The sequence below is a fragment of the Hirundo rustica genome, chromosome 3 (assembly GCF_015227805.2).
Source record: "Hirundo rustica isolate bHirRus1 chromosome 3, bHirRus1.pri.v3, whole genome shotgun sequence".
NCBI lineage: Eukaryota > Metazoa > Chordata > Aves > Passeriformes > Hirundinidae > Hirundo > Hirundo rustica.
In genome coordinates, this window is record NC_053452.1 from 20,642,366 (window position 1) to 20,670,002 (window position 27,637).

Below are 27,637 nucleotides of genomic sequence, written 5' to 3' on the forward strand. Positions count from 1 at the left end.
GTTTCAGTCTGGGATTTCAAGAACACCGACTACAGTTGTTTACACTGCAAAGAAAGGAGCTTTTTGATCAGGGGAAGCTGAGTCACTACTCCCTGTTAGTTTTATCATTTTGCAGAGAGCGAGAGCTGATGCCTGATCTTTCTCTGACCTTTTATTCAAGCTTTTTTTCCTACATTCCCAGGCTGTTTTATTCTGTTTAATCATGTCTCTTTGATTTTCAGAAGAATCAGATACTTTTTTGTTTGGTGTTACATGATGTCATAGACAAAAGCAGCATTAATCCCATGAGGTTACCCTCCGGTCAGCACGGTTCACTGAGAGGATGAGACCCAGTCCTAGAAATTTTTTCTGGGTCCTGAGCTATTTTCAGGACTGGGGAGAGGGAAGGCGGGGGGGGAAACTGGTTTTTGTTTTGTTTTGTTTTGTTTTCCCACAGACATCATAAGACAAACAGACCATGGGTCAGGTAATGTAAGCAACAGACTGCAAAACCATTGCCAAAAATTGTAACCACCCAATCATCTCTGAAGGAAAAAAATTCATTCAAGTGACACATGTTAATAGTATTGAATTCAAAACACTTGCTCTGACATTGAGATGTTGTAAAGTGCCATATCCTGATTAACAAAAATATTTTCTGGTCTTTCAGATCTTCGTTTCTTATTTTGATCACAAATCAAGTTTTGGAGAAAATTTTTTCCCACTACTGTCCACTGATCACATCACTGAAGTATTTCAAAATTTTAGCTTGCTTCCTATAAGGAAAAAATGGGAAACATAACCACAAATATTTATGTTAGTGTCAGTGCTTATTATTGGAATCTTAGTCCAGTCTGCTGCAGTGCCAGTGCAAGAACGTACCATCAGATATGGCAGCCAGCTCTGCCAGGCAGCTCAGAACAACATCAACACACACGATCTTTATAACCTGGAAAAGACAGAGTATCCCGAATGGGAAGGTGTGGGCAACAAGCAGAAATGTCCCCACTTGCAATTGCTTCTAGTGTGAAAGCTTAGGAAAGGCAGGGAAATATTAGCAACATGCATGAGCTGGCTTTGGAGCACCTTGCTCGTGGAAAAAACGAGAGCCCCAGATTTTGGTGTTAATTCCTCTGGGGCAGGAACAGCCACTAGTGATGCTCTGTAGCATCCAGGTGTTTGCTTAACTGTCTGCTGTCTGATATTGTGCCAGGACCCAGAATTTCCCTGTAAGATGGTGGGGAGGGAGAGGGGAATTTTGGGCAGAAGGGATTTAGTCCACCGTCCCGTAAAGCCTGTTTGTCTTCTACTGCTTTCTAAGGGTAGAAGGGGTAGGTGATGAAATTGCCAAGTTTATAAAATTTTATTAACTGATAGGATGGGGGCTCTCCTTTTGAGGAGAAGGAGCCCACAGTGGTCATGGTGTCAATGCAGAGTTCCCTTTCCATAGCAGGCAACCTGTGTATCCCTAGCTGGGTTCTGTGTGCTCTTCTTGTGGTTGTCCTTCCTTGTGGGGCTTGCATTACCCTTAATAGCGGTAAGAAATAAAAGGTTGTTACATTACCAAGTTCTACTAATAGATAGTAGATAATAATAATAATTAGTGTTATTGAGGAATGTAGTTATCTAAGAGAAATAGGTTAGGGATAGATGGCTCAGTAATGTTTCCACTAGCCTGTCCATTTGTCTCTCTTTCTTTAAATATGCCAGCTGAGACCCCAATGTAATTTCTGTGACAAAAGATCCTCATTACATTTTTATTGCTTTTTTTGTAGTCCTACTGCTAACTATATTTAATAAATAAAGCCTTACAACAATAATGAAGGTCTAATCACTCTCTCAGGTTTCTTTACAACAAAGGTGCTCAGTACACAAGAAAGCCTCCCATTTCTTCTTCCCAGGTGGATAATCCCTTTTCAACTGGGAAAATAAAGGCCCTTCCGTCACCAAAAGTTTTTGAATCTAGGAACAAAGGGAGCTCAAAATTATTGAAATGTAAGGGCAATAACAACAACAGAGGGCATCTCAGCCTAATCAAAAGTCCAAATTAAGTCTGAGGTGTGGTCAAGAAGAGAATTCAAGTTCTTTCCATTCCCAGATGAGAACTGTAACCAGAACTATATTCGAATTCCTTATTTATTCTATTTTGGTACATTTTCACTTATCAACGAAGCAGTTTCATTTTCTGGAATTTTAAGGTTTATGACACATTTCAGTTTCTTCCTTTATGGGGAAGACACATTGCAAACATTGGGCAACGTCTTGCAAAGTCTTGTCCTAACCTAACACGACTGAGCAGTGTGGGAGGAGGAAGTAATGACTTCCCCCTGACCTGAGTAGCTGACATGAAGTCTGCCAAGAATCACAGCCTCTTTGCTCCAGGGAACACAGGAGCAACTCTTCAGAGAGGAGGCGGGGAAGGGGGGGGGGACAAAAGGGGGGGCTCAGAAGTGTGCCTCTGCCCCCCTCCTGTGCTCCATATGGCAGAAGAGAGTGGCTGCAACACTTAAAAAGAAGTAATAAATTCCTCCCCACCTTTTTCCCCCGCCGGTAGTTTGCTTGCAAAGGGTTGGGCAGTGCAGCCCTCTCGGGTTGGTAGCATTTCACGGTGTCCACAATGTGGGGTAGCATATAAAATGCAGAGTCTAGCCCCTTTGGAAAAGAAAATGGGTTTCCTGTGCGGACAGAAAGACAGAGCTGTAAGGATGGAATTTCACAACAGGACAAAAATAAAGCAACAGCACTGTTTCAGAATTTCTCGATTCTTATTCTAAACAGCAATAAACCCACCTCCCAAACCCCAGTCCGGACAAAATATTAGCATTCCCTCCACTCTGGTTACAGCTTACATCCCTCTTAATACCTCTTGCTCTGCCATGAACTATTTGTATAAGAAAGCCTTATGTTTGAACTGGAATAGGCACAAATAATTGGATATTCCTTTTCTGCAGCAATCTGATCTCTTTCAGTGCTTCACAAATCACAGTATCCACAGAGGACAGAAGCCTGTGTTTTCTTCTTCTCCAAAGAGAATAAAAAATCGGCAGTAACCCTGACAGCTTCCTGTAGTGTGGCTCTCACAGCTTATTCCAGATGAGCCAAACGTAAAACTCGCCATAAAAATGTTATGATGGGAGGATGTATCTCCCACAGTACTCAGAAATTATGTAGCGAGTTTTACCATCACCATCCCCGGGTTGTAACCATTTCCCAGCTCTTCTGAAAAAGTGAAAACGGCAAGGACAAACTTTAAAAAACCCGGACCACAACAACGACAAATAACAGAAATAATTATCAAAGGCGGCCAAAACGACCTAAGCAGAAGCCAGAAGCCGGGACGAGCGCGCCCCACGCCCCGGGGCTGCGGGCAGCGGCGGATGGCCGGGATGGAGCGCAGGCTGCGCTCCTGCGGGCAGCGCGGAGCGGCGGGAGGCGGCTGGCCCCGCGCCGGCCGCGGGAGGCGGAGGATGCGCTCCGTCCCTGCCTGCAGCCGCCCGGAGATCCCGGTGAGTCAGCTGGCCCCGGGCTCCCTCCGCTCCCTCGGCTCGGACGGAGCGCCCAGCAGCAAAACCAGCCTTCAGAGCCTTACTGATGGCCGGGAAGGAGCGCTAAGCTGCTGACATCTGTCAGGCTGCCTCTAATTTCACCAGCGATTGCCAAGCAGAGGATCTGCCCCCTACGGTTTTCTTCTCACTGAGCAGCTGCTGCTCCTTTATAGTCTATTTGGTTATGTCATCATTAGCTTTTTTAAATACGGGGAAGGAACCTTAAAAATGCTTTATGCTCTCAAGAGATCTGGAATTTCTCAAAAAAAAAAAAAAAAAGTTCTGATGTTTCTCAAGCCTCCCTCCCTCTCCCCTTCTGAAAGGGCTTAAAAATGTGGAATGTTGTGGGAAATTACTCAGAATGTAATAAAAAATGTACATGTTAAAAAAAAAAAAAAAAATCTAACTCACAGCTTCCTTGGCTGGAGTGATGTCCCAGGGCTGGATCCAGCTCAGCAATGCTCTTTGGCCTTTCCCTAGTTTTCTCTTTCCAGGACCACATCTCTCATTTAGTTTCTGCTTCCAGGACCCTCTCTCTCACCCACACACACCACATAAATATACAGACACATACAGCTCTGACACACATTTCTTTCTATGGCACAGGATACCCCCAAAGCTTCTTTTCCTTTTCACAAAGTTCAAGCAGTCCCTGTGCAGAGCACCTCCCTTCTCTGCTCTGTAGTTCCAGCTAGATACAAACAGTCCAAAACAAGGTTTATTTACTGGGTCTGCTTTTTTAGCCATTTGGACACTGCAACACTCATTTTTCCTCCAAGCATATCTTACAAAAAGTAACAAAAACACTCCTGGAAAGTACCTGCTGTTCAGGTTATTTTGCATTTTACAATGTTATTTTATTACTGCTCATTTTACATACACAATCTTTCTGACAAAAAGCAATTGAAAATAACTTTACAAAATGTCTTGCTGAGGATTTAAAAACATTAAAATATATAAAAGGCAGTTACTTCAAAGGTTCTCAAAATAAAACCAGCCCTGAATTTTATTGTTTTGGTAACAATTTTAACTTTCCTATCCAGAAGTCACTTCAAAAATGATGGTGTTCAGAGCTATACATACATGAGTCATTCCCTCCGTCTCTTTTATACCCCTAAATATTTCTGCTGTTACCATTCACCAAACTACACGCTGTTTACACCTTTCCATTAAAAAGCACAATATTTTTATAATTAAAAGTTCTATCAAAGATTATAATTACTATTCCTATGAATATTTCAGAGTTAAGCTTGCTGACTTGAGGCTTGGGCTGTATTGAAAGCCTCACATATGACTCAGTGGTGTAGAGATGGGCTTTTCAAAGCCAGTTAAAAGCATGAATTGAGGAATGCATTTCATGATTAGGCTCCATGCTGATCATGTAATAGGAAGTTGATTAGAGTTCTTGCATGCTTAAATATAGGCGTTGGTACCTTGCTTGATCATGCCACAAATGAGTATAGCTTAGATACGTAAATAGTTTAGAAAACACTGTGTGCTTAAAATAACATTTTACCCTTTAAATGTTCCTGTCCATTTTCAAATTTTCCATCTCAGATGGTATTGCCATTGAAGGACACAGAGTTGAGGACGTTCTGTCCCTGGGGCTGCCCAGCTGGGTCACTTCAGCTCCTGCAGTAACTCACCTCAAAGTGGCCAATGTGCCTCTTCCTGCCACGGCACATGACATGGGCTCCCTCTTGATGAGCGAGATTTTCACTCTGCGAAATTTCCACTCATCTGTGCTCTGGGAGATTTCAGGGCTGGTAAGGAGGGATCTCTGCAGAGACGGTTTGACCCACCAAGCGCTTCTGTTTTGCCACAGCTGCTGCAAAGGCCATCTTGCCATCCCGTGTGGCCTGAAGCCTGGGAAAAGGAGCTCCACAGCCAAATACATTAGGAAAGGAAGAAGGTCTCCCAGCCTTGAAAGTCTTATTTTTGCATAATTTATCCAAGTTTTGGAGGTACTTCTTTAGGTAATGCCCATTTCTGGATGTCCCCATAAGGCCTCAGAAATCTCCCATGGTGATGAGAATCCTGAAAAAGGATTGCAGTTTCTCTGTACTGAACTGCTTTCTCCAAGTCCATATCCTGGCACTATCCTGTTTTCCAGGACAGATGTTGTTTAGCTAAGCATCTCCCCAGTAATGTTATAGAGACAGTGGCAAAGAGAAAAAGCTGCAGTAGGTCTCTGCTGTCCTATCTCTATTTGACATTGATATATTTGCAAAAGAATGGTGTTAGACACAAGCCCAAAGTGCTGTAGGTGTGTTACCAGGCTGGAACGAATTACCTGCAGGCAAAAGGGAGCCAGCATCTGCATGGCATTGTTTTGGCAGAAACTCTCTCCTTGGCACAAGAGAGCTGTGTGTAGTCCAGAGCCAGGGAAGCTTGGGGATGAGGTGATGCCGGGTGTCACATTGTCAGTTCTGACTGAAGAATTTGAAAGAGAGGGATGTAAATGTCTCTTTCCAGGTCTCAGTTTTCTAACCACTCCTCATAAAACTTAATCAGAGTAACTGTTGCAGCAGTGAGAGGTCACCAAAATTATTAGAAATCCTCTGGTTTTGCATCTGCTGTCAAAAAATTCCTCCAGGAGAGGGGATCTTCCCAGGACCAGAGCCATATAGGCAGGCTGTAGTAGAGGTGAAGAAAGGAAGAGAAAAATAAAAGATCAGGTGTCCCGATATCAGAGGAATCATTTCAGATCTACCTATACATCTGAGAACAACATTTCACCCACTGGCTTCCTGATTAAAAATGCCTCCCTCATCTCCTAGAAAGCAGCAGCTCCCTTACAAGTTCCAGCCTCAAAAGTCCTTTGCTCATTCTTGCTCCCAGAACATTTGTGAAGTGGATTTTAGGCACCCAGCTCCTGTTGGCTTCTAGGGACCCTTGGAAGCCGAACTCCTTGAGGAATTTCTTCTCTAAGATGCAGAAGGGTTTCTATATTGAGTAGGAGTGGGTCAAACTGACATCTCTGCTCCCTGTTGCTATAGTCTCTTCCTGAGTGCTGATGAGCACTCTGGCCATCTGCAGTACCAAACCACCAGTGCCAACTCTAGGAAGGTGTCTTTTCTGACAAATTTTTCTGAAGCTCCTTGCAGGCTGAGAATGCACACTAGGTCCTCACCTGCACCAAAAGCAGCTGGCTGGCTATGCATATTAAAAATATAGGGTATTTCTGCCCCAAAATGATTATGGTCTGAGTTGCTTACAAAACCTGTTTGTACTGATAAGCTTCTGTGTTTGTGCAGCAAAATAATTCTCCAGGAAATTGTGTCAGGTTTGACTGCAGCTGATGAATTTAACTTCATTTAAATAATACCTGCAGGTCAGAAAATATGAAAGTATGCAAAGAGGTACCAACAGTCTACTACAGCGAGTTCACAGGGCAGTGGCCCAAAACTATCTTGGTTTTTGGCAACACCAAGCACAGTTTGGTTGTGCAAGTCTAATTATGATATTGATGGGCATTATTCATCTGCCACAGCTTGTCACTACCATGATACACAAAAATCAAAACAACAATTCTGTATTAACATCCAAAAATCCAAGTGCTTTCTACAAATACCAGCTACATCTCAGCTATATAAAATCCTCAAAGTCTCTCGGAGTAGAGCCAAGAATGGAGGACAGCTGTGCTTGCCTTTTTCAACATTCCTAGTTTGGGTTTTGGAGTTCATCTGAAGGAATGACAGTAAGCAATCAAAGAAAAAGATAGGTAATTCTATAGCTGATTGTACTGGAATGTCTTGGAAAAAGAAACTTGTGGATTCACTGAAATGTCGTTTTAGCGCCAGTGCGAAAATTACATCCAGATTACTTCGCTTCAGCATTAATGACACTGGGGAGACAGGGAACATTAATTGCAGTTTGTGCTGTAACCTAAGTAATTAGTGATTGCACCTGCCTTTCATAAATGGCAGCACTCTGCCTGCTATGAAATTGCCTCTAACACAAACACAGACAAAATTTACCGAGGCTGCTTGCACGTCAGAGAGAGCTGTTGCACATGGAACAGGGAAATGAGCAGCACAGGGTGGCTAATACTGCAGCATTTGAACTTTATAGTGGATGGCAGACAATCTAATGGGTAATTAAGCAAAGGGCTGTTCTACTACTCAGCTTTAACGAGAACCGTATTTCCAGCGTATGGAAAAGTATTTAGATACGATTTGCTGAAAGAATTACAAGGAATCTCAGTGCACACATAAGGACTGTGCTGAGATGGAAGAATAGCTGACCATTCCGAGTAAACTATTACATAACAGCTAAGCTATAATAAAACCCTGATTCCAAATCAAATAACTCTCCCAGACTGCTTAAAATGAGTCACCAACAGCTTTATAAACATACAAAATACTTGACAAGGAAGTCTCTGATAATTTTTTAGTAATTATGTCTGTGAATTGTTCTCTGCTGACATCACTATTAGAAATGGTTTCCCATAAGCTTGCACTGCCTGTTAACATCTGCTCATTTATCACTGAGGCTTTGAATATTTCTTTCATTACAAATTTATTAGAGAGTTTACACCATTTGTTCAAAGAAATGTTTAATTAGTACACAAACGATAGCTAAAGACAATACAGGTTTGCTTTGTATGGATTTTTATGGCTTCAAAACACCCCAAACAAGACATGATTTCACAAGATGATCACAGATGAAGAAATAGCTGTGCATCTCAGAAATTTGCAAGGAATAGAAAATAATTTTTCAAGTGCCAAAAGGACACTTTCAAACCTTGTCTATCATCTGAAGAAAACACTGAAATGTGATTTGGAAGCAAATCACAAATTTGCAAATAGCAAAAACTATATTTCTTAAGACAGTACTGCAGGGCTGATATAGTGAGCAGATAAAATTGGCCTAAAAATGACCATGAAATAGGAAGGATGTAATCAGGGCCCGAGGGAAGAAGATCATCCTCAGGAATACAATTTTTGATGAGAGTCTGACAGTTACAACAGAGTGTTTTGGAGGCAGGAAGGTCCTAAGTTCAATGGCAGCTAAAGTATCACCACAGGCAGTTCTCTTGACCTCTGTGGTACCTCAGTCAGCTAAGCTGTAAGACTGGCTTCCACGGAAATCCAGATGTTGCCTCTGAATTAAAAACTGTCCTGAGTAAATAAGTTACCAGAAGAATTGCATATCTGAAAAAAGGCTTAGCCAGAGGTTACTAAAGGGTATTACTAATGACAGACAAATGAGGAATATCAGAGAATGCCATATTTGTAGATACTTCAGCCATGGGTGTTTCCTACGTAAAACTTTGAGGAAAACAAATAATGAGTTTTTTACACTTTTAAGAATATTAAAAAAAAAAAAAAAATTAAAAAAAAAAAAAAAAAGCCACAGTGGAAAAACAGATGCTACTGTTTAATGAAAGCTAAAATGTTTTCATGAGGAGAAAACCTATAGTGGCAGCTCTCAGTTCATTTTAATAGGATATTAAAGTACATATGAAATCCCATGCAGTCTATCCTGCAAAACACAAATGTAGCAGCACTGACGGACAATGTGTATGGAAAAAAAAAAATTCAGATGGCCAGCAAGCTCATGCCCCAAGTGCATGAATAGATACCAAGAGATGCCAAGCTGAAATTAGACCCCTAAATAAATAAAAGAGACAGAAGCTGCAGGACAGCTATGAAAGCTTCCAACAGGAAATGTTCCCAGTGGTAAGCTCTTTGTCCTGATGAGGACACACTGGTCTGTGGCTCTGGTAATGGAATGGGGACAAGGGCTGCCTGCTGGTTTGCTTTCTCTGAAGAACAGTTTTGGGGGAAAGAGTGGCAGTAGAGGGGAAGGGGTATCGATGGCTGGTGTCAAGGAATAACTGCTATGACAGTCACATTTATCCACAGCTGAGCACTCTAGGTTATGTCAAAGCATGGCCATATACAGGACCTGCATCCTGGACCAACCCACAGAAGGAAGAAATGCAGTTGATGGTGATCATAAGACCAAAGATAATAGGCAGGTCACTCGATCTTATGATTATGTTTTTTCAAGTCCTCCTTCTTGCGCAATTTTTAGTCTTGTGGGATGTGGGTTTTTTGTTTTTTTTTTTTTAATCCTTTTTGCATCTCCCTCCTTCAAAAAGCAAAGTAGCAAGAGCTTCACCTAGGACGGGCTGCTGTACTGGAGTGGGATGGAGTTTGGTCTTTATGCTTTTCTTTTACACAAGAAGCTTTGGTTTGAAAATAGTGTCCAGAAATGAACAGGGATTTTGCCATTTTTTTATTATGTGCAAAATGCTAGGAATGTTTAAAAGTAACAGTAACCAAAGTAACAGGGTATAGGAAATAGGAGAGACATTTATCCCCTTAGAAACAGTTTATTCCCCTTGCATTTCTACAGGAGCATAGACATTTTCTGTCTGCTTTGGCACCAGGAGCAACTTTTTCAAACATCAGGAATTTTTCTGTCTTTTACAAGAGCTGCATAATACTGGATGTGAGAGCAAGAAAATGGACTTCATTTTTAAAACACTTTATCAATGCTACCAGCAGGACAGTGTAACAAATATGACATTCTCCTGAACAAGACAGGTTGTAGAAGAAATACATGTTTTCAGAGGACTCCAAAGTAGATTTTTTATTTTGTTTTGCAACTAGTTCCTGCTTGGTCAATCCATCCATAAAAGCAGCTGAAAAATGTGGAGTAGGTTAAGATGAATGTATCTGTAACTTGTACTCCCCGGTTGGGAGATAAGTACAGCTCAGCATGAAAAAAGAGGCATTTTTATTGTAACAGTGATCCAGCAAGATCAGTCACAAAAGGACCTGGTCTAAAGTCCATTAACATCCAGTTTTTTCACTGATTTAATAGGCTTTTAGTCAGACCTACTGCCTCTTCTACAATAACCATCTCCTCTGATCTTAGAGCAGATTAGTACAAAGCAAAAGATATGCACACTGCCATGAAGGTCATGTGCGCTGATCAGCCATAGCATATGCCATAGACAGGATTTCATGTACCTCGAGCTGACATCAGGAGCAATTTAGAGTTAGAGGAGAGTATTGAATAACAGCCCTTTAAATACAGTAATTATAAGGTCTTTGAAACAAATACCGGCGTTGTGATTTGGGGAGCCCGAGGAATTTAATCAGCCATTCTTGATCTAATTGCCAGTGTGATTTTCACTCTATCAGATGTGAGTTGTAATTGGTTTTGAAAAGTTTGACATATGATAGGCTTCTGGGCTCGTCTTACTTAAATACTTTATTTATTTTATCAAACAACTTTCTAAGCAGAATATGTACCCTGGTCTGAAACTCTCACCCTCTTTCTTAGGACACAGTGAGGTAGATGTTGAAATGCCTGGAAGAATAGCTCTGGAAAGCTATCACAGCTAGTAAGGTCTGAGGTTTCGATATTTACAAAGAGCCAGAAACCACTTTCTGCTAGGATCCAGTATTTTAATTTTAATGGAAAGAAAAATGAATCTTTGTCTTAAATCCCACAGTAGAAGGACAACTTCAGGAAAATGAAAGGAAGTGCTTCTTCCCAGAGTGGAATTCATTGCTGCAGGAAACACTGGAGTCAAATACTATGTCTGGATTTCTACAGGACTGCAGCAGCACTACTAATAACAACTGCAAATTCAATTTATGAGCGCAATCCTGCACCAGTAGAGTCCTTGCAGGATTTGGGCTTAGATCTGCAGATTCGCAGAAGCAGGAATCTGTGTTCAGAATTATCTGTGCGGACAACAAAAAGGGATGAGAAAGGCTGAGCTGCCACGGGTGTTGTGGGAGGCTTCACCAAAACCATTGAAATATCAATGGGTTTTGTTACCTGTCTCAGGTAAAAATACTCCTTTTTAAGGCGAGGAAATTGCAAGCATCGTTTTGATTCAGGGGTAGTGCCTCTCACAGTCTTCTCTTTCTGCTAAATTCAGCATGCTGAAGGGACTTTGCAAAGAGCAGCAAGCTGGTCCTGTTATTTAGGTCTGATTATGGGGCTGAGCCTCCTCCTATATGGCAGAAAAAGGGCAAGTGCTTTCTGTCAACATAGGACCGTAGAGAGGGGAACGTAAGGAGGCTGTAAAGAAATGTGATGCAACACGACCTGAGCCTGATCCAGAGCTCAGCAGAGCCAATGGAAAGACTCGTAACGAGTCCTGGATCCTGCTCCAGAGGGATTGTAACTGTGCTCTGCCGAGAGCCCAGGACCCACCTTCGCCGGCTGCGCAGCGGGCCCGTGTCCTCACGCCAGGCAGAGCCGAACCCTGCCGAAAGGTTGTTTGTTATTGTTATTGTCATTGTTGTTATTATTGAAAGAAGTATTTTCACAGCAGTGAAGGTCAGCTACGAATGATGACTCACTTGCACCGCAGATCTACACAAATAGCATGTGCTAAGATTACCATCTGGTATAACAATCTACATCACAAGACACCACATTTCCTGTTACCCAGGGTAAGTAAATTTCAAGCATGAGGGAAAATTTTAGCAAGTTTCCCCAAGTACCTTTGCAGAAAGAATAATGTGGCTTACACAGAGGGGGGAAGAGAAAGGGAAATTATGAGGTAAATGCTATTCCCCTCCCTCCTGCCCCCTCATCTCCCAAGAAGAAAAACATATTAAGTTTGCACTTCTCATTTCTATCGTATTTAAAAAGTCAAATCTATGTAATGAATACCTGTCTGGAGGGAGTCCAGCGGGATGCTGACAGCCAGGCTTTCTGGACACTGTGTGAAATGGAGGGTGTACGTTTCACTCTCTCGCTCCATCTCTCTTTTTTTACTATTTATTTAATGTCAGGACAGTGCTGTGTGTGCAGCCGCAGTGAAGGGCGTTGGATCTCGGCGGTGCTGACGATGCTCTCCCCCGCACCCGGTGGGTCTGCGCCTGTGGTGGGAGGACAGCCGGGCCCGTGCCAACCTGAGGCACCCCAAAAATTGAGGAAGGCTCCGCTCCTTTCCCCGGGCGCCGTCTGACTGGCAGGGGTGTGCCACCCTTCGGCCCCTCTCCTTGGAGACGCTATTTGGGCAGCCCCCCAGGCGAGGCACGGAGGAAAATACAAGGATGAATCAAGCTGGTGTGTTTCCATGGATGACAGTGGCCTGGCTGTGGCAGCAGCTGAGAGCCTCGTCCCAGCCAGAACGGCACCCGCTGGCAAGGGAGAAAGAGGCTTTCTGTGGCAGTGCTAAGCCTACGCATGCCGGGTGCTGAGGGCCATATTCATGGCCTGGCAAATTTTCCCGGCGCCAGTGAACGTTTTCCTCCTCCCTCCATCAGATTTGCCTTTCCCATCACCGCTGTGTGAGAGGGGGCTGTGTCCCTGCTGGAAGCTCAGCCCAGGGCTGAAGCCGCGTCCCAGGGTGACACTGCAGCCCCACAGCCTTCGCAGGGTGCCAAACACCACATCTCCCACCTGACATCTCTCCCTCCAGCTGCGGCGCCGCATCCCTCTCCTGGCAGGTCCTGGTCACCTCCCAGGAGCTGGCTGCTGGCCAAGCTGACAAGGGACGAGGGATGGCTCCTCCTCCAGAGAGGCTGGCAAACCCAGTGGCCCCCGGATTTGGCAGGAGCTGAAAGAAAGGCCTGAGCCGCGGGAGGAGAAACGGGTAAGTCTTTTCCAGACAAAACAGAGGTGAATAAAACAAATAAATAAATAAATCTGGGCAAGCCACTGGATGCCAGAGGCGCTGCACATGAGTGAGGTGGCTGGGAATCCCCTTTGGGATGCTGGCAAGGCTTTCTTTGGCTTCAGGGAGTTCCTGGTGTCTTTTGCCGTGACTCAGTGCTGTTCAAAATCAGCTGCAGAGACAGGCCTCAGCAAGGATGAGGGAGGTTTCATCTCCTGCATCTCCTGCTCACATTTCAGACAAAATCCAGGCACTTGGGAGGAGGCGTCTTTCTTTCTGACTGTTTGCACGCCAAGGGCTGCAGCCTGTGCTGTGGTGGAAATACCAGGAGACAGGCAGACAACACAGCAAGAAACACAGAGATAAAGTGACTGTAAGAGCCCTTTTTTCCCAGCCATGGGCACCCTTCTTGCCCTTCCCTGTCCTTCCCTGCCCTTCCCTGCCCTACCCCAGCACATCCTTTCCAAATTTGCCATCCAAAACCCTCCTTTCTGTGACTCATGAATGTTTTAAGCCATCTCTGGGGTAGTGCTGCTGCCTAGCCATGAGCACGTCTCCAGCCAGGAGAAGCTGGCCCTGCTCTGTCAAAGCCTGAGACCATAGTCACTTGGGGAGAAAATCCTTTTAATTGGTAGTGCTTGTCTTAGTTTTCTCCACTTAGATTTAGCTATCTGTGCCTCAGTGAAAGGGCAAAGATCAATTCTTCCTCTTGCTCCAGGTATGTCTAGGCCTGCTGTCAATGCTGGCAATACAACTGCTGCTGTCTGAAATAAAAAAGCAGTAATGCAAAGATCATAAACTGAGACCTGCACAGCCTGCTTGCTCATCATTTTAATCACCAGCATAACTCTGACAAAATTAGGATCTATATATGATGTAAACTGGCAGACCATTGCATATGACCTTTTGAATCTCCATGAAAACTGCTGCCCCGTGGTGCCAAAAGGAGAGCTCTTCCATTCTGCATTGGCCACGTAGTCCAAACAGCCTGAAAATGCAGGGGCTGCACCTCAAACCCTGTAAGACAACAGACAGCAAACCTGAGAAAAGGCCTCACTGTTATAGCTGGATTAGAGCAGGCCATGTTTTTTCCACCCAGTGATCTAAGGAGCTTTAGGAGAATCTTCAGAGAGAGAAATACTCTCATGAGCTGGTAATATACATGAAGAACAGCAGTGTTCCCGTGACGTGCAGCATCCATTGAACATATGACGAAATACTCTGGTGCCCCAAACCTACAACCACCCAAAGTCAGGCCAACAACACTTTTGCTTCTCTTTCTGTTTTATCAAGGCCTGTGATGACATAAATCAGACCTCCCCTGAAATCACTGTACTGAACTAACGCAGCAGATGGAGACCCATCTCAGTGTGCATCAGGACAGCTTGAGATGTGGCACAGTGGTGTGTAACTTCACATCTTAGTGATGAAAGAGCGCTACAACCCCAATTAGTTTTATAAACTTTCTTTAAAGGATGATGCACTGGACAGCAACAGATGGGAAAAATTTTAAATCAGGACAACCTTAGGGACGTTACATTTGCCGTGAGTCTGAAAACTCAGAGTGGGGGCTGCTTTTTTAAAGGTATTTTCTTAGTTTTTAAAAACTTTACCGAAACCCATCTCTAAAACCTCAGTTCCAAGAGCACAGATTTCATTAGTAATCCTGCAAGAATAAAAATGTGACTTCAGCACTTCTGAGTTATTCTTAACATATGAGCCATTTTCTGGAGAATCCAAACCTTTGATCAACTTTATGAGAAATACCTGTGGCAGAAAGAAAACATTTAATGAGCTAGAGACGTCAATTACAAGCTTTCAAGCAATTTTATACCCTATATAATGCATATAAACCAATACAATTTAAAGTGTATTTTATCATTCTATAAATGTCCTAAACTATCCCTTTTAATATTTCAACTTTTTTTTTTTTTTTTTTTTTTCATTTATTTGTTTCAAAGCATGAAAGATAAACCCTTTTCAAATGTTCATGGTCTTTCATGGTATAAGGCAAAACAAATTGGGAACAAACCAGCAGAACAGCACAGAGATTGTAAATTTCAAACAAATGAAACACGTCTGCATTTTTTATTTTAATCAAAAATTGTTCAGATGGGTAAGTGGCTGATGTCGATTTTGTGGGTTTTATGTTTTGCTTATTTTTTTAACATTCTCCTTTACTGACCCTTGTGCTCAGGACCCGACTCTGAATCACCAATATTAAGGAGGAACTTACCTCTGACTTTAGAAAAAACATATTCTTTTGCCAACATCTTTGGGACAATATTTAGACATCTTTATTTATTGTCGGTGTCTGTTCTTAGGTGTCTTATGGTGCCTTGGTTTTTTAAGAGTGCTGAATTCTAGTCTCCTGATCTGCACAACCATTATGTGACTTGAAGATAGACTTTCCAAATATCTCTTTGCTTTGGTAAATCTTGATCCTTAGACCTTGAGTTCTGCAAAACTGTTCCATCAGAATGCTAAGAATCTCTGATTATCAGTATAATAAGGAGTGGTAAAAAACCGCTACTTTAGCCATTTAAAGCTCATGTAGACCAAATTCTAATTTTTTCTGTTATCAGTACACTTTGACTGAGAAAGAACAGGATGTTTCCCTTATGCAGCTAGACAAATACCCAGGGAAGACAAAATGTTACAACTTCTAATTTAACTTAGGTACTCAAGCAGCAGACAGGCTAAATCCAGCTGCTTTAAAAGGGTTTTCATTCCTTTGCAGTCTCTGGGCCTATCTCTAATACCTTATGCTTCCATTTTGTGAGGTTTCTTGCAAAACATATTAGCTTCAGTAAGAAATCTTCAATTCCCACGGAGAATTACATTTCAAAATGATGCTCCGTGCTAGTAAGCAATATTTTTCCTGGGCTTCCACATATGGCAATATTTATCTTCAAAGTTTTCTTCTTTGGCTTGTAGGCTGGTTTGCAAACCAGATGGTCTTGTGTGGCCTAATTGTAAGATGATTTGTTGTGTGATTCAGTAGCATTGTTTATTTGTACAGTGGTTTGATGGAATTTGTAAACTGCATAATATTGTTTTACTGTGTTTTCTTTTATGACAGAGCCACATCTTGCTCTGGCATTTGTGGTGGTGATTATAATTAAATGTAGTTCTCAAGATACTTTGATCTCTGTTTTCTTGCTGTATTAAACTAGTAACATAAAAACACAATATTTCTCATTTAAGCTGTTAAATAATGCTGGATTTGAAGGCTGAGTGAATGCACCAGATTTTATCTTAAACCCCCCAAAAATACACCAATCAAACAAGATGTTTGTTGAACGCTGGAAATCCAATGGCTATTCAGCAGTGTCAAGTGTGAGATTTACTTGGAGCTAATCATAGAATCACAAAATGGTCTGGCTTTGCAGGAACCTTAAGGATTTTGGAGTTTCAAACTCCCCACCACAGGCAGGGATGCCACCCACTAGATCAGGTTGCCCTGGACCCATCCAGCCTGGTCTTGAACACCTCTAGGGACATCCCCATTTTATCCAGCCCTTTTCACTATGGGTTCTGCAGAGAAGTCTCTTTTGCTTTTTTGAGACAAGAAGAATTTGGCTGTAATTGATCATTGCATATGGTTAGTTGTTTTCACATCAGTAGTCCTTAGCTAGGAATATATTTAGATTTCCAAGCCTATAAACACATCTAAAGAGCTTTCTGGCCTTCCGGTTCTGTTTCCATCATGAAAGGCACCTTGTGTTTAGTTTCTGGAAGCAGACTTGAAGAGGAACGACTGTGACTGGAACCCAAAAAACACTTTGGAATATGGGCTCCAAGATCAGGAATTTAGGAGGTTTCTTTCACTTTTAGGAACTCAACTTCAAGCCAACCCATTTTACTCAAAGTCAAGTGTATCTCCTAGCTGTCAATGGTCTGTGTGGCAAACTGATGGACAAACTTCAATGCCATACACTTTTTCAAGATACGTCAACATAAGATACAAGAAAATGAACACCACGAACTCATGGCATTGATACAGAGAAACTTCAGGAGACAGGCTGCAGAATGAAGAGATAAAAGAAACAGATTTGTCCTTTAGCCGCTGGAAGTAGTTTCCTTAAAGCAAATTGAAAATTTTTGGTATGGATTAAGAATTATTTTAGTACATGCTCAGCATGTAATCTCTAGTCAGTAATTTACAACAGATTTGAAATACATCAAAAGAAGCACAGTGTTCTAAACAAATCTCCTAATTATTCCAGCAGGAAGTATGGGTGTAATGATGATTCACATAAAAGGTGTCTGATTGACCTTTATTTTTCATGTGGACATTTGCTGCTTTCAGCCCTTTACGCAAACATATTCTGTGGCAGATTACCCTTGAAAAGATTTCAAAGGAATAAATCACGATTCAGAGACAGACACATACCACCAAACAACCCAAGTGCATGAGGAAGCTGAAACTAGACTGTGATGAAGCTACTCCCACGCAGTGCCTGGCCAGCCTAGGGATGTGTCATCATTTTTTGTAGTGCCTTGAGAGAGAGAGTCACTGCTCTTGCAGTTTCTTAAGCAGGTCTTTGGTAAAAAACCTTCTCCTTCTGCCTGTTTGTCTCTGGAGATTCAGGGTACAATTCTTGCTGTGGTAATTTTTTGCTAAATGAGATCCCTTCATGCTTGCATTTTCTCTTGGGTCAGACAGTGGTTGAACATCCAGATGTGTCTGAACACAGTTTGTCTTCTGCATCTACCTTATTTCAAAGGGCCATTAAAGCTTTATTCTCTTGTCAAGTTGCCACTGTTCAGCAGCGAATAAAGGCCCAACTACAAGAGAGAAGTGCAGCTAAAAGATGAGTCTGGCATCCCTTTCCATAAGCTGATGGAGAGTATTGACACTGAGGTGTTTGCCCTCTTAATACAGATAGGAAAGGGCAAGGCTCTTTCTGGAGAGGCTTCTCACTAGGACACTTACTCTGGTGGACCAGTGCATGCTGCAATTTCTTTTTCTGAGAAGAATACTGTTGAGGCGGAAAACAGTTTAGATTGTTAGCTATTTCTTTTTCCTATTTTTTTTTTTTCCCTCCTCAACAAGAACCTGAAATCCTGACATTTTCATTCTTAAATTCCAAAGAAAAAAGATGACAATTGTTTCACTTGTGAGACGTTGTTGCTGTATGTCAGAGGCATGGGGGAAAGGCCTTTCCTCTGAAAAGAGCTTATTCTCCATTGAAAAGCTACAAAGAACAAAACTTCACTCTATGATCTGTTGCGGTAATTCTTCAGACTCAAGTAGATGTTGCTGTGTTAATTCAACACAGCTCATGGTTTCGTATATTTCTTTACAGTCAGAACACTGGAAATCTGCTTTCATGTTTGAAATGAAGGCTGATATACTCATCTGACTGTGACCCCAACAAACTAGAGGGCAAATGACTGAATTCTGCTCTCAAGCTGAGTTGTGTGTGATTGAAAAGTATAAGGCAAACATACCTATTACTCTCAGAAGTCAAAGATATCGCAGCCATACCTGATAAAACTGTGTAGACAAATTTATCTCTGGGCTGGATTCCAGTATCAAAAGGTCAGACTGAAAATTATTTGAGAGCACTATAAGCAACTCAAAAGGATACTTTTCCCCAGGCTATAGTTATATATTACACCCATGCAATAAATACAACACAGGAATTGATTCCAGCATTAGAGAATGTTATTTTCAATGCTGCTGGATGAGATAAAAATGGCAGCAACACCTTGCAAAATATACCAGTTTAAATGATAATAAGATCAATTTCCTTCTCCAGAAGACTGCCATGTTCATAATCTTTCTAGATTTCAAATATAAGCTCAAACGTGCAATAGAAATACCTTCTTGTGGGCTACTGTGGCAATCAGTGTTCAAACACTTCACAAACACATATGCTTTGTGTGAAGGCTCTTGTAAAACAGCAAACTGAGCCTGACTATTCTTAGACAAATGACTTTAAATCTGGTTTGTCCCTTGTTGAAATAGTTGTGCTGTAGTAAAGCTGAAGTAAGAGAGCTGGGAATAAGACCAGTCAGTTCAACTCTGTTGCCTCCAAAAGTAATTTCCTGAATGCACCAATGCAAGTTACAAACCCAAACTGCTATCGTGGAGTAACCCAGAAGAGAATCAGCCTCTGAAATTTCCTTTTTTCCTCCCTGGGGCCATACAGCAAGATTGCTAAGAATACATGCAGTGAAACTGCCCAGAAAGTGCAAAGTTACTTAGGAAATAGAGAGTGGATTATGAATACAGGAAAAAAAAAAAAAAAATTGCAACCCAATGTATGTTTTAAAGAGGTCTTTATGTACACCACTTTAATCTAAGTATTCACAGAAACGGATCAAGCATGACTTGATTCTTTCCTTTTTCACTATGTACATTCTTCCTTGCAAGTGTGTCCTGAGTTTAAACCCAGCTGGAGATGAGGCACCACACAACTGCTCACTCAAACGCCTTCACCCCGGTGGAGTGGGGAGGAGAATCCAATGACACTTGTACGTTGAGATAAGAACAGTTTAATGATTGAAAATAAAGTAAAAATACAATAATAAGGGCAAATATTATTATTTTTACTTTTACTGGCAATAAAAGTAAAAAAAAAAAAGTCATGCACAATAGAATTGTTCACCACCTGCTGATCGATGCCAGGCCACCTTCGTGAACCCAGACTGGCTGCCCTTCCAGGTAACTCTCCCCAGGTATATAGAAGGATGTTCTATGGTGTGGAATACCCCTTTGGTCAGTTCAGGTCACCTGTCCCAGCTGTGTTCCCTCCTAGCTCCTTTTGCTCACCTCCTTACTGGCAGAGCATGAAACAAGGGGAAAAAATAGTCCTTGCCCTAGGATAAACACGACTTAGCAAAAAGCCCAAAGCATCAGTGAGTTATCAACACCATTCTCATTCTGAATCCAAAACACAGTCCTTTAAGAGCTGCTGAGAAGAAATTTACTTGAGCTGAAATCCAGGACAATAGGGTTTTCCCCTCTGCAATCCATGGCATCTATTTTTGCAGGTACATATTTATCAGCTTCTGAGGATAAATTTCCCTTGGCATGGGTGAGAGTTATGGATCCTCCTACACTGCTCAGTAGTTAGTTACAGTAGGGGAGGAGACCTGATCAGTGAGAGTTGTTTGAATGAGTCCACGAGCATCTCGTGGAGATCAAAACAGAGTACGTTTGCATTTACGTGGGTAGCCCACTGCTGAGAGTGCATTTGAGGTCTTGTTTTGTGCGCAGCCTGCAGATCATCTGGTGTGTTACAGCACTGCTTTAAGGGACCAGGAACTATACAAACCTGGGGTTTTAATGGTTGAGAGCTCCTCCTCAGTCCTTGGGATACTTGCTGAGATTTTGACTATTTGATAGACACCATCTGTTACCGCAAAGTAGTGGAGGAATATTTAACACTAAAATAAGAGATAGAGGCCAGGAGAACAGCAAGGGGTGCTTAGCTATAGGAAAAGTTAATTAAGGTTTTGTTAACAGCTCATTTAAATTATGTCTCCTGACTGCTAATGATCTTAAAATGTATCAGTGACTTACAATTATTCCTAGGTAAATTCCTACCTCCCTAAAGATACCCCTTCTCTTAAAGCATGAGAAATGGGAATGGCCCGTTGTGCCGTGGAAGCAGTCCAAAGCAAAAAGTACAACAAAAACTAGTCCAGTTTTCCTGTGGTGTTATGTAGGGCCTATACTTTTGCTGACAAAAACCTCCTGTTGTGTTCATCTTTCCTGCTCCGCTTTCTGTGACCCAAGCTTGTGTACATCAGTTGGCTGTATCCAACACTCAGGATCTGCAGTGATTCATCTTCAGTGTTATACATCATAGCTGGGTATCAAAGTGGAAAATGTCAGTTCATTTGCTTATTTACAGTCTTCTAGCTTTCTTTTTTTTTAATGGTAACTGAGGGTTTCCTAGAAGCAAAGGAAACAATATATTTCAGAGTATCTCCAAATGCAGCTTTCCTTCCCAACTGTTCACAAATTGATCCAGACCACCTCTTTGAGAACAGGTTACACACTGCAGAGGAATGCATAACTTGCCCATGAACTGCTGCATATTTTGTCTTGTATTTACATTTTTCCATGGGGAGAAAAAAAAAATCCTGATAAAGATATTTTCTGCTTTTGATGGACAAAATTAGTCTGCATATTCTTGGAGTCTGTCAACAAGTTTACACTAAGAACTGGAATGAAGCCATCAATTCATTTCACGCGGGTTCCATCAGACGGCAAAAAAATCATCACATAGTCCCATAATGCTGATCTTTAAATCACTGAAGAATGAGGTGACCTGTAACACTCCCTGGGAAACACCTTGATGCACACAGGCATTTTGACTGTTTCCAACTGCTATTCCTATGAGTGGCAATTGTATTTATGTGCCTTTGTTCTTGGAAGAAAAAATAGAACACTGGGCTGTGACACTTGCATCTGGCCTGCTCAGAGCAGCTCCAGCGCAAGAACTTCTGACATATTGAGCTCAAAGCCTCACACACTCCAGCAACAACTTTGGTGATTAAGGTTTGGTTATAAACCAGTTGCAGAGATTGGACCTAACTGAATTTCATAAAAGTGATTCAGGTTTGAATACTACTTCCAAGCCCCAGTCATTTGATTTTTGGTCAAATGTATACTCACACATTAATATTTTGGTTGCATCCATCTCTAATTTGCTGGATGAAACAGTATGTGGGAGCTCATGGTGTACTTCAGTTAACAAGAGACTCTGGTCCCCTTTGCCATTTTTATCTTCCTTATTCCCTTTCTTGCAGCAAATATTTTTGGAATGAATTTGTGAATCATTAAATCAGGACCTGCCTATAGGATGTGCAAACAGTGCTGAGACCCAAAGATCAATGATCACTGACCCTTCCTCCTGCAATCATCTTGGTCTGGCACCAGAACACCCCATTTATAGGAAATATTTGTTTCTTGGACCACCATATGGTTGAAGAAAGGTTTATTCCACAGGGGTTCTGTATTAGATTCCAGAAGGTTACTTCATTAAATGAGCATATCAAATTTGATTGGAAGTTCTCATCAGCTTTCTGTTCCATTTAATTTTATTTTTATACAGATGAAGAAATTACTGTTACACCCATACCCACTGACAAGCCAACTACATTACTTCACATCTACTTTATAACCACATATAATTACATAACCTCTTGGTTTATTTTCTTCCAGAACTCATGGCTCCTCATAGAATCTATTCTGTCTGAACTGAGAGTCAGATTTTGGCCTAAAAAACAGTTTTCAAGACATTTACGTGGTTTGGATTTTTTTCCTTTATTAAATATTCCACATTTATTAACCACAATTTGATTCAAGCACAGTAAGGGCTTCACTGATACAGTCTGGAGAGGCTATGTTAACAAAAGGAAAACAACAAGCCCAGCATCAAAATACTCTGCATAAATCTCATTATCATGGGAAATCTTCCATCTTTTCAGCCCCATGCTCTAAGATCTTTTAGCACACAACATTCCCTCCATTTTGTTCTTCTTTAGTTACAGGCACCATGATCACTTTCTCACCTACAATTTCAAATCAGCATTCCTCCTCAAACCCTCCTGTTCTTCACTGACTTCATGAAGACAGCAGACAGGGCTGTAAAGTATTCTCACCTCAAGGCAGTGAGAGGGCTTCTTTGGATAAGAATGAGGCTGGCAGGATATATTCATGTCAAAGCACATCGCTGGGTAGCTAAAAATAGAATTAAAATTGGCATCTGGAAAATCTTGAAGGACTACAGTTTTATGCCTGTGTAAACTCACAGAAATCAATTAAGGCTGGAGCGCAATCGTGGTGGAATTGCCCCTAAGATTGTTTTTAATGCTCATCCCGTTACATTCTTAAACATATTGACAGACCACAGAGCCCATTTGTTATAATTTATCACAATAACCCCAAAAAATCTGGCATAAACATGCTCTTTCATTCAAGCCAAGAAATGCTATGCACTCCTTAGATGCCAGAGAAGGCACCAGGAAGAGCAGTCCCTGGTGAGAGTTCCTGGTCTGGGAGAATTTTCATATATAATTTTATCAACTTTAAAAGCAATGATTCAATCCTGAAGTCCTTCCTCCCATCAGTTTTATTTATTTAAGTGACCAGAGCCTGATAAAGAAAAGCTGCAATTCCAGGCTCCTTAGTTCTTATTTGCTTAGATAATGCAATTGCATATTGCAGAGTGCATGGAAATAGACAACAAACTAGGGAATCCTATTTTCTGTCAAAAAACACTTCCATGCGCCCCATGGCTGCTCCTGGTAAACTGATATAGCTGAGGCAGTTGTCTACAGACCGAGACATCCACTGCAGCAGCTGAGGGTAGGGCAAACCCCACAGCAGATATGTTCCACCCTCACCCTGGACGGATGCTCTTCACCTCAGCCTGGGATGGACCAGATCAAGATCACCTATGCCAAAATCCCACACCAAATCAGGCTTTGCAGGGATTTAACATTCCAGAGCTGAGGAACTGCCTGTGCCAGAACAACACTGCCATACGAAAGCCACGCCAACATATAATTGAAATAATTTATTTACCACTAGAGCACCACAAAAACAGACATACAATGTGTTAAAATACAGAGTAATCAATCACCAAAATACAACACAGCTGTCCTTTAAGTTCCTTTTTTTTTCTTCCTCCTTTAAACCATGCCAACCATAGTTTTATTGATGCTAAACACGTAAGAAGTGCTATCCTACCCCACCCAGCTAAGTGCTATGATTCCCCCTCAGCCCTAGTCAGCCCCTTGGGTCTGATCTTTCAAGATGCTGAACATTTCCCATCAGCTCTCAGGGACTTTGCTCAGACAGCGGCAATCACCTTGCCAAAATAAGGCCTCATAGCACAAAATCCTTGAGCTGTTGCAGACCCATCTAAAGATCATTCGAGGGGTATTTACATCAGACCTGAAAGGTGCTAAGGACTCACATTACCCCACTCTGCAAAGGGGAATTTCAACCATGAGTTCCGCATATTGTAGGATCAGGCCTAACACCCTTGATAATTAAAGGGAAATAAATGCCTTATGAACAAGAAAAAAAAATTGTAGGAGCTTTAAAATAGAGAATTTCAAATATTATCAGTGCATTTTGAGGAACACTACAAATTAAAAATAAATTGCTCTTGGGGCAATGACTTACAGAAATAGTGTTTTATGCTTAGAGAGAAACTCCAAGTTCAAGTCCAAATTTTTTGCTGCATCCAGCACACAATGAGTATAGTTGGACAACTATGCTACCTCCCATTCCACTTTTTCAAAATTGGTTTTGAGCTGCATTCCTGTATCAGAGAACTGCAACAACATTAGTTTAAGTTTTGCAAAAGGTGCTCACTGTCGTCTTCTCTCCTGTCCAACAAAAATACAGTTCTCATACTGAACCTGATAAAACTAATTTTGCTGTTGTTATACAGCAAAATCCAGAGTATGTGTTACCCTGAGGAGTTTCACTGAGTTCAGTGCATCTTCTCACTGGAGTTAGTCTGGCTCAAGCAAGTGTTAGCAGGACAGGTTCTTCACCTGTTCACCTCAGCTCACTAAATAAAACAGGAGTCTAACATATCTTCTCCTCCTGAGCCAGGGGGTGGGATTAGATCATCTCTGGAGCTATGCTCCTATCTAGGCAATAAGCACAGGCTTCACAGAAGTCCTGAGGAGCTGACTGTGCAAACCACCATGGCACCTCAGTTTTACACCAGTATTCTGCTGAAGCCAAAGAAACTGCACTTCTTAAAACTGGAGCTGACACCACCAAGCTCAGGAGTGTCCTCCCAACACTGCTCAGGACAATGGCAGAAAATGTCCTTCTCACCCAAGCAGAATACTTGCATTGCAGGTTTCCAGCTTTGCCCTACAGAAGCATTCATTACGTGAAATGAAATTATTGCGCCTTCTTCAGAATTCTTTTTATCCTTATTTAGGTTGGGGCTTTTTAAAAATGAAGTATGCGACGTGATTTTTTTCTTTTTACTCCTCTGCAATATGAAAATGTGCAACAACAAAAACCTAGGAACCCCCATGTTCCTTTTCATTTTTTTTAAATAAGCTTTAATGTGAACTCAATTGAGAAAAAAATTGGTAGACTTGCAAAAAAATCAAGGGTCTGATCCTGCCAATCCTTACACACACCCCGAGAGCCTAAAGGGCCCTGCTGTGCCACTGCAGAAGTCAAAGGCAAACCGCTGGTACCTGCAGTAGGAGCAGGAGCAGCCCCACAAAGCCCCACCGAGGACCGAGCTCCCGCGTGCCAGGCCAATGCACCTGAGCGCGCTCCGCGCCCGCTCCCGCCTTGCGCATCGCCGCGGCAGCCACTGCCTCCAGCCTCCTGCACAGTGGTGAATGTCATTCTCTGCGAGGGTTTGCCTCGCCCCAGCCAGGCTGGGACAGCTCTTCTCTCCACACCTCGCTCCCTGCCCATCTGTTCGAATGCCTACAGCCGAAAGAAAAAGGGAAGGCGCAGAAATGCGAACCGCATCGCGATCCAAGTGTTACGAACGGGGACAACTGGAAGAGGAGGGGAGGAGCGGGGTGGGGAGATTGCTTTAATCCATCCTTTTTTTATAAAACAGAAAAACAAATGGAGTCAGGTAGCTTATGTCATAATGATGAACAATATACAAAGCACATGTATAGCAATTATTATAAAACATGTATTTGTAGTGCAAGTCAAAATATAGGGACTCTACTCATACTGGCCAGCTAGAGGGAAACACATGATTCTGAGTGATCAAAAAGAGCCCCAAATTCAAATTCAAAGTCATGAGAGCTGACAGTATTACAGAGTACAAAAATATGGTGAAAATTTACACATTACACATAAAGTACGTAATTTTTTAATAGTTTACAAATAGAGATCTACAGATATGTTTCCAATTAAGCTGGCTTTTACTACCCACCTATTGTAATACTCTAGGTATGGTTACATATACCAAAAGAACAAAAAAAATTCCCATAGCATAGCTATACAGCAACATATTAAGGTCTGAAGATTAGACCAGTACATGTTAAATATTTCACTGGTTTACTAAACTGACATTTTAAATCATTTACAGTAAAAAAAAATCTTATAGACTTGTCTTTGAGACTGAAACAGAGTGTCCTTTATTAGTAAATTATTCAGTATTTAAAACAAGGGTTTGAGACCTTACAAGAAGTCTCTCTAGGCAGCTGGCATGAAAAATAAAGTATTTTAAAGGCAGAGTTTGTCAGTAATGTAATAACTGATTTCTATTTTAATTGAACTAAACTAACCATTACTTTTCTGATTCTTTTGAGCTGGTGTTCCTTTAGGCTTTACATGTATTTCTGGCAGCTTATTTGGTCTCCACTTTGTCCACATTAGCTGGCTTTCGTTTTTCCAATGGTGATACAGAAATGTTCATCTGATAGTTTTTACACACAAATAAATAATGCACTGTTAACTCTAGAACTAAGAGGAATGGGTAGGATGCCTATTGCGTAACAATACAGAGAGATCAAGTAAGGCACGGGACAGATACAGCAACTCCACATCATGGGATTTTCCTGTTTTTTTCCTTTCACATAGTAACACTAACAAATTTCTTCCAGTGTTTATTTTTTAAAAGGTTTCTCTTTTCTTTAACTTTGCTTCTTGTCTATCTCACACTATGTGTAGGTGAAATGTAGGAAAAAGCCTTCAATGTTTTGCTTCAGATGCCAGTTTAAAAAACAAAACAAAACAAAACAAACTTTCAAACAGTTCAGACTAGTACCGCTTTTTTTTTCTTCTTTTTTTTTCTTTTAACACTGATGAACTCGGGTTTTTATTTTTCTTTCTTTCCTTCTCATTCTCTCTTTCTTTTTTTTTCCTTGGTTATCTTTTTTTTTTTTTTTTTTTTTTTTTTAATAAACACATCATGCTGTTTCAGGGATATCCTTTAGCTGCACTTGCAAGACTTTACAATCATGTTGGACAGCTGTTCAATTTTGGGTGTTTTTCCAATGTAGTAGAGGATGGTGAGGGGTTCCAAATCCTGGGACACACAGCATGGAGAGGCTGAAGCTTCTGGATTTATGGTGTTATACAAGCTGAGCACCTAGAAGGAGAAACCAAAAGACAGATTAAGGTAGCTATCTCTAATGAGTGAACTGTTTTCTGCATCACTTCCTCTCACAGCACCTGAGAGAATGTCCACTGAAAGTGGTATGAAGATTCCTGGATTTTAGGGGTCTTTTTATGCTTTTCCACTTTGATCTGGTGTTCACAATATGCCTGAATTTCCCAAGGTTTTGTCCAGGCAGCCTTAAGCCTCAAAGCAGGTACATACCTGGAGTCTGCCTCTGAAGTGCTGCCCTTTGAATCAACAGGCTATACTATATTTACGAGTACAGAGGAAATGGAAAGGGTTTTTTTAAATCTGTTTCATCGGGTTGCCATTTGCCATTTACATGATTTTGGATTTACAAGTGACCAAAGAGAAAAGAGACCTCTTCAGAGCATAGGCACTGCTTTTACCCTCTGGCTATGTTAGTTAAG

General features: G+C 41.6%; 1 protein-coding gene across 1 annotated transcript in view; it reads right to left on the minus strand.

Annotated features, from left to right (window-relative positions):
• Window positions 1-23,654: 23,654 nt before the first annotated feature.
• Window positions 23,655-27,637, minus strand: part of TGFB2 (transforming growth factor beta 2) — a 59,675-nt gene continuing 55,692 nt past the window's right edge. The window contains exon 7 of the mRNA XM_040059711.1: window positions 23,655-27,197. Coding sequence (XP_039915645.1) covers window positions 27,039-27,197 — 159 coding nt within the window. The 3' untranslated portion in view covers window positions 23,655-27,038. The remainder of the gene's footprint in view (window positions 27,198-27,637) is intronic.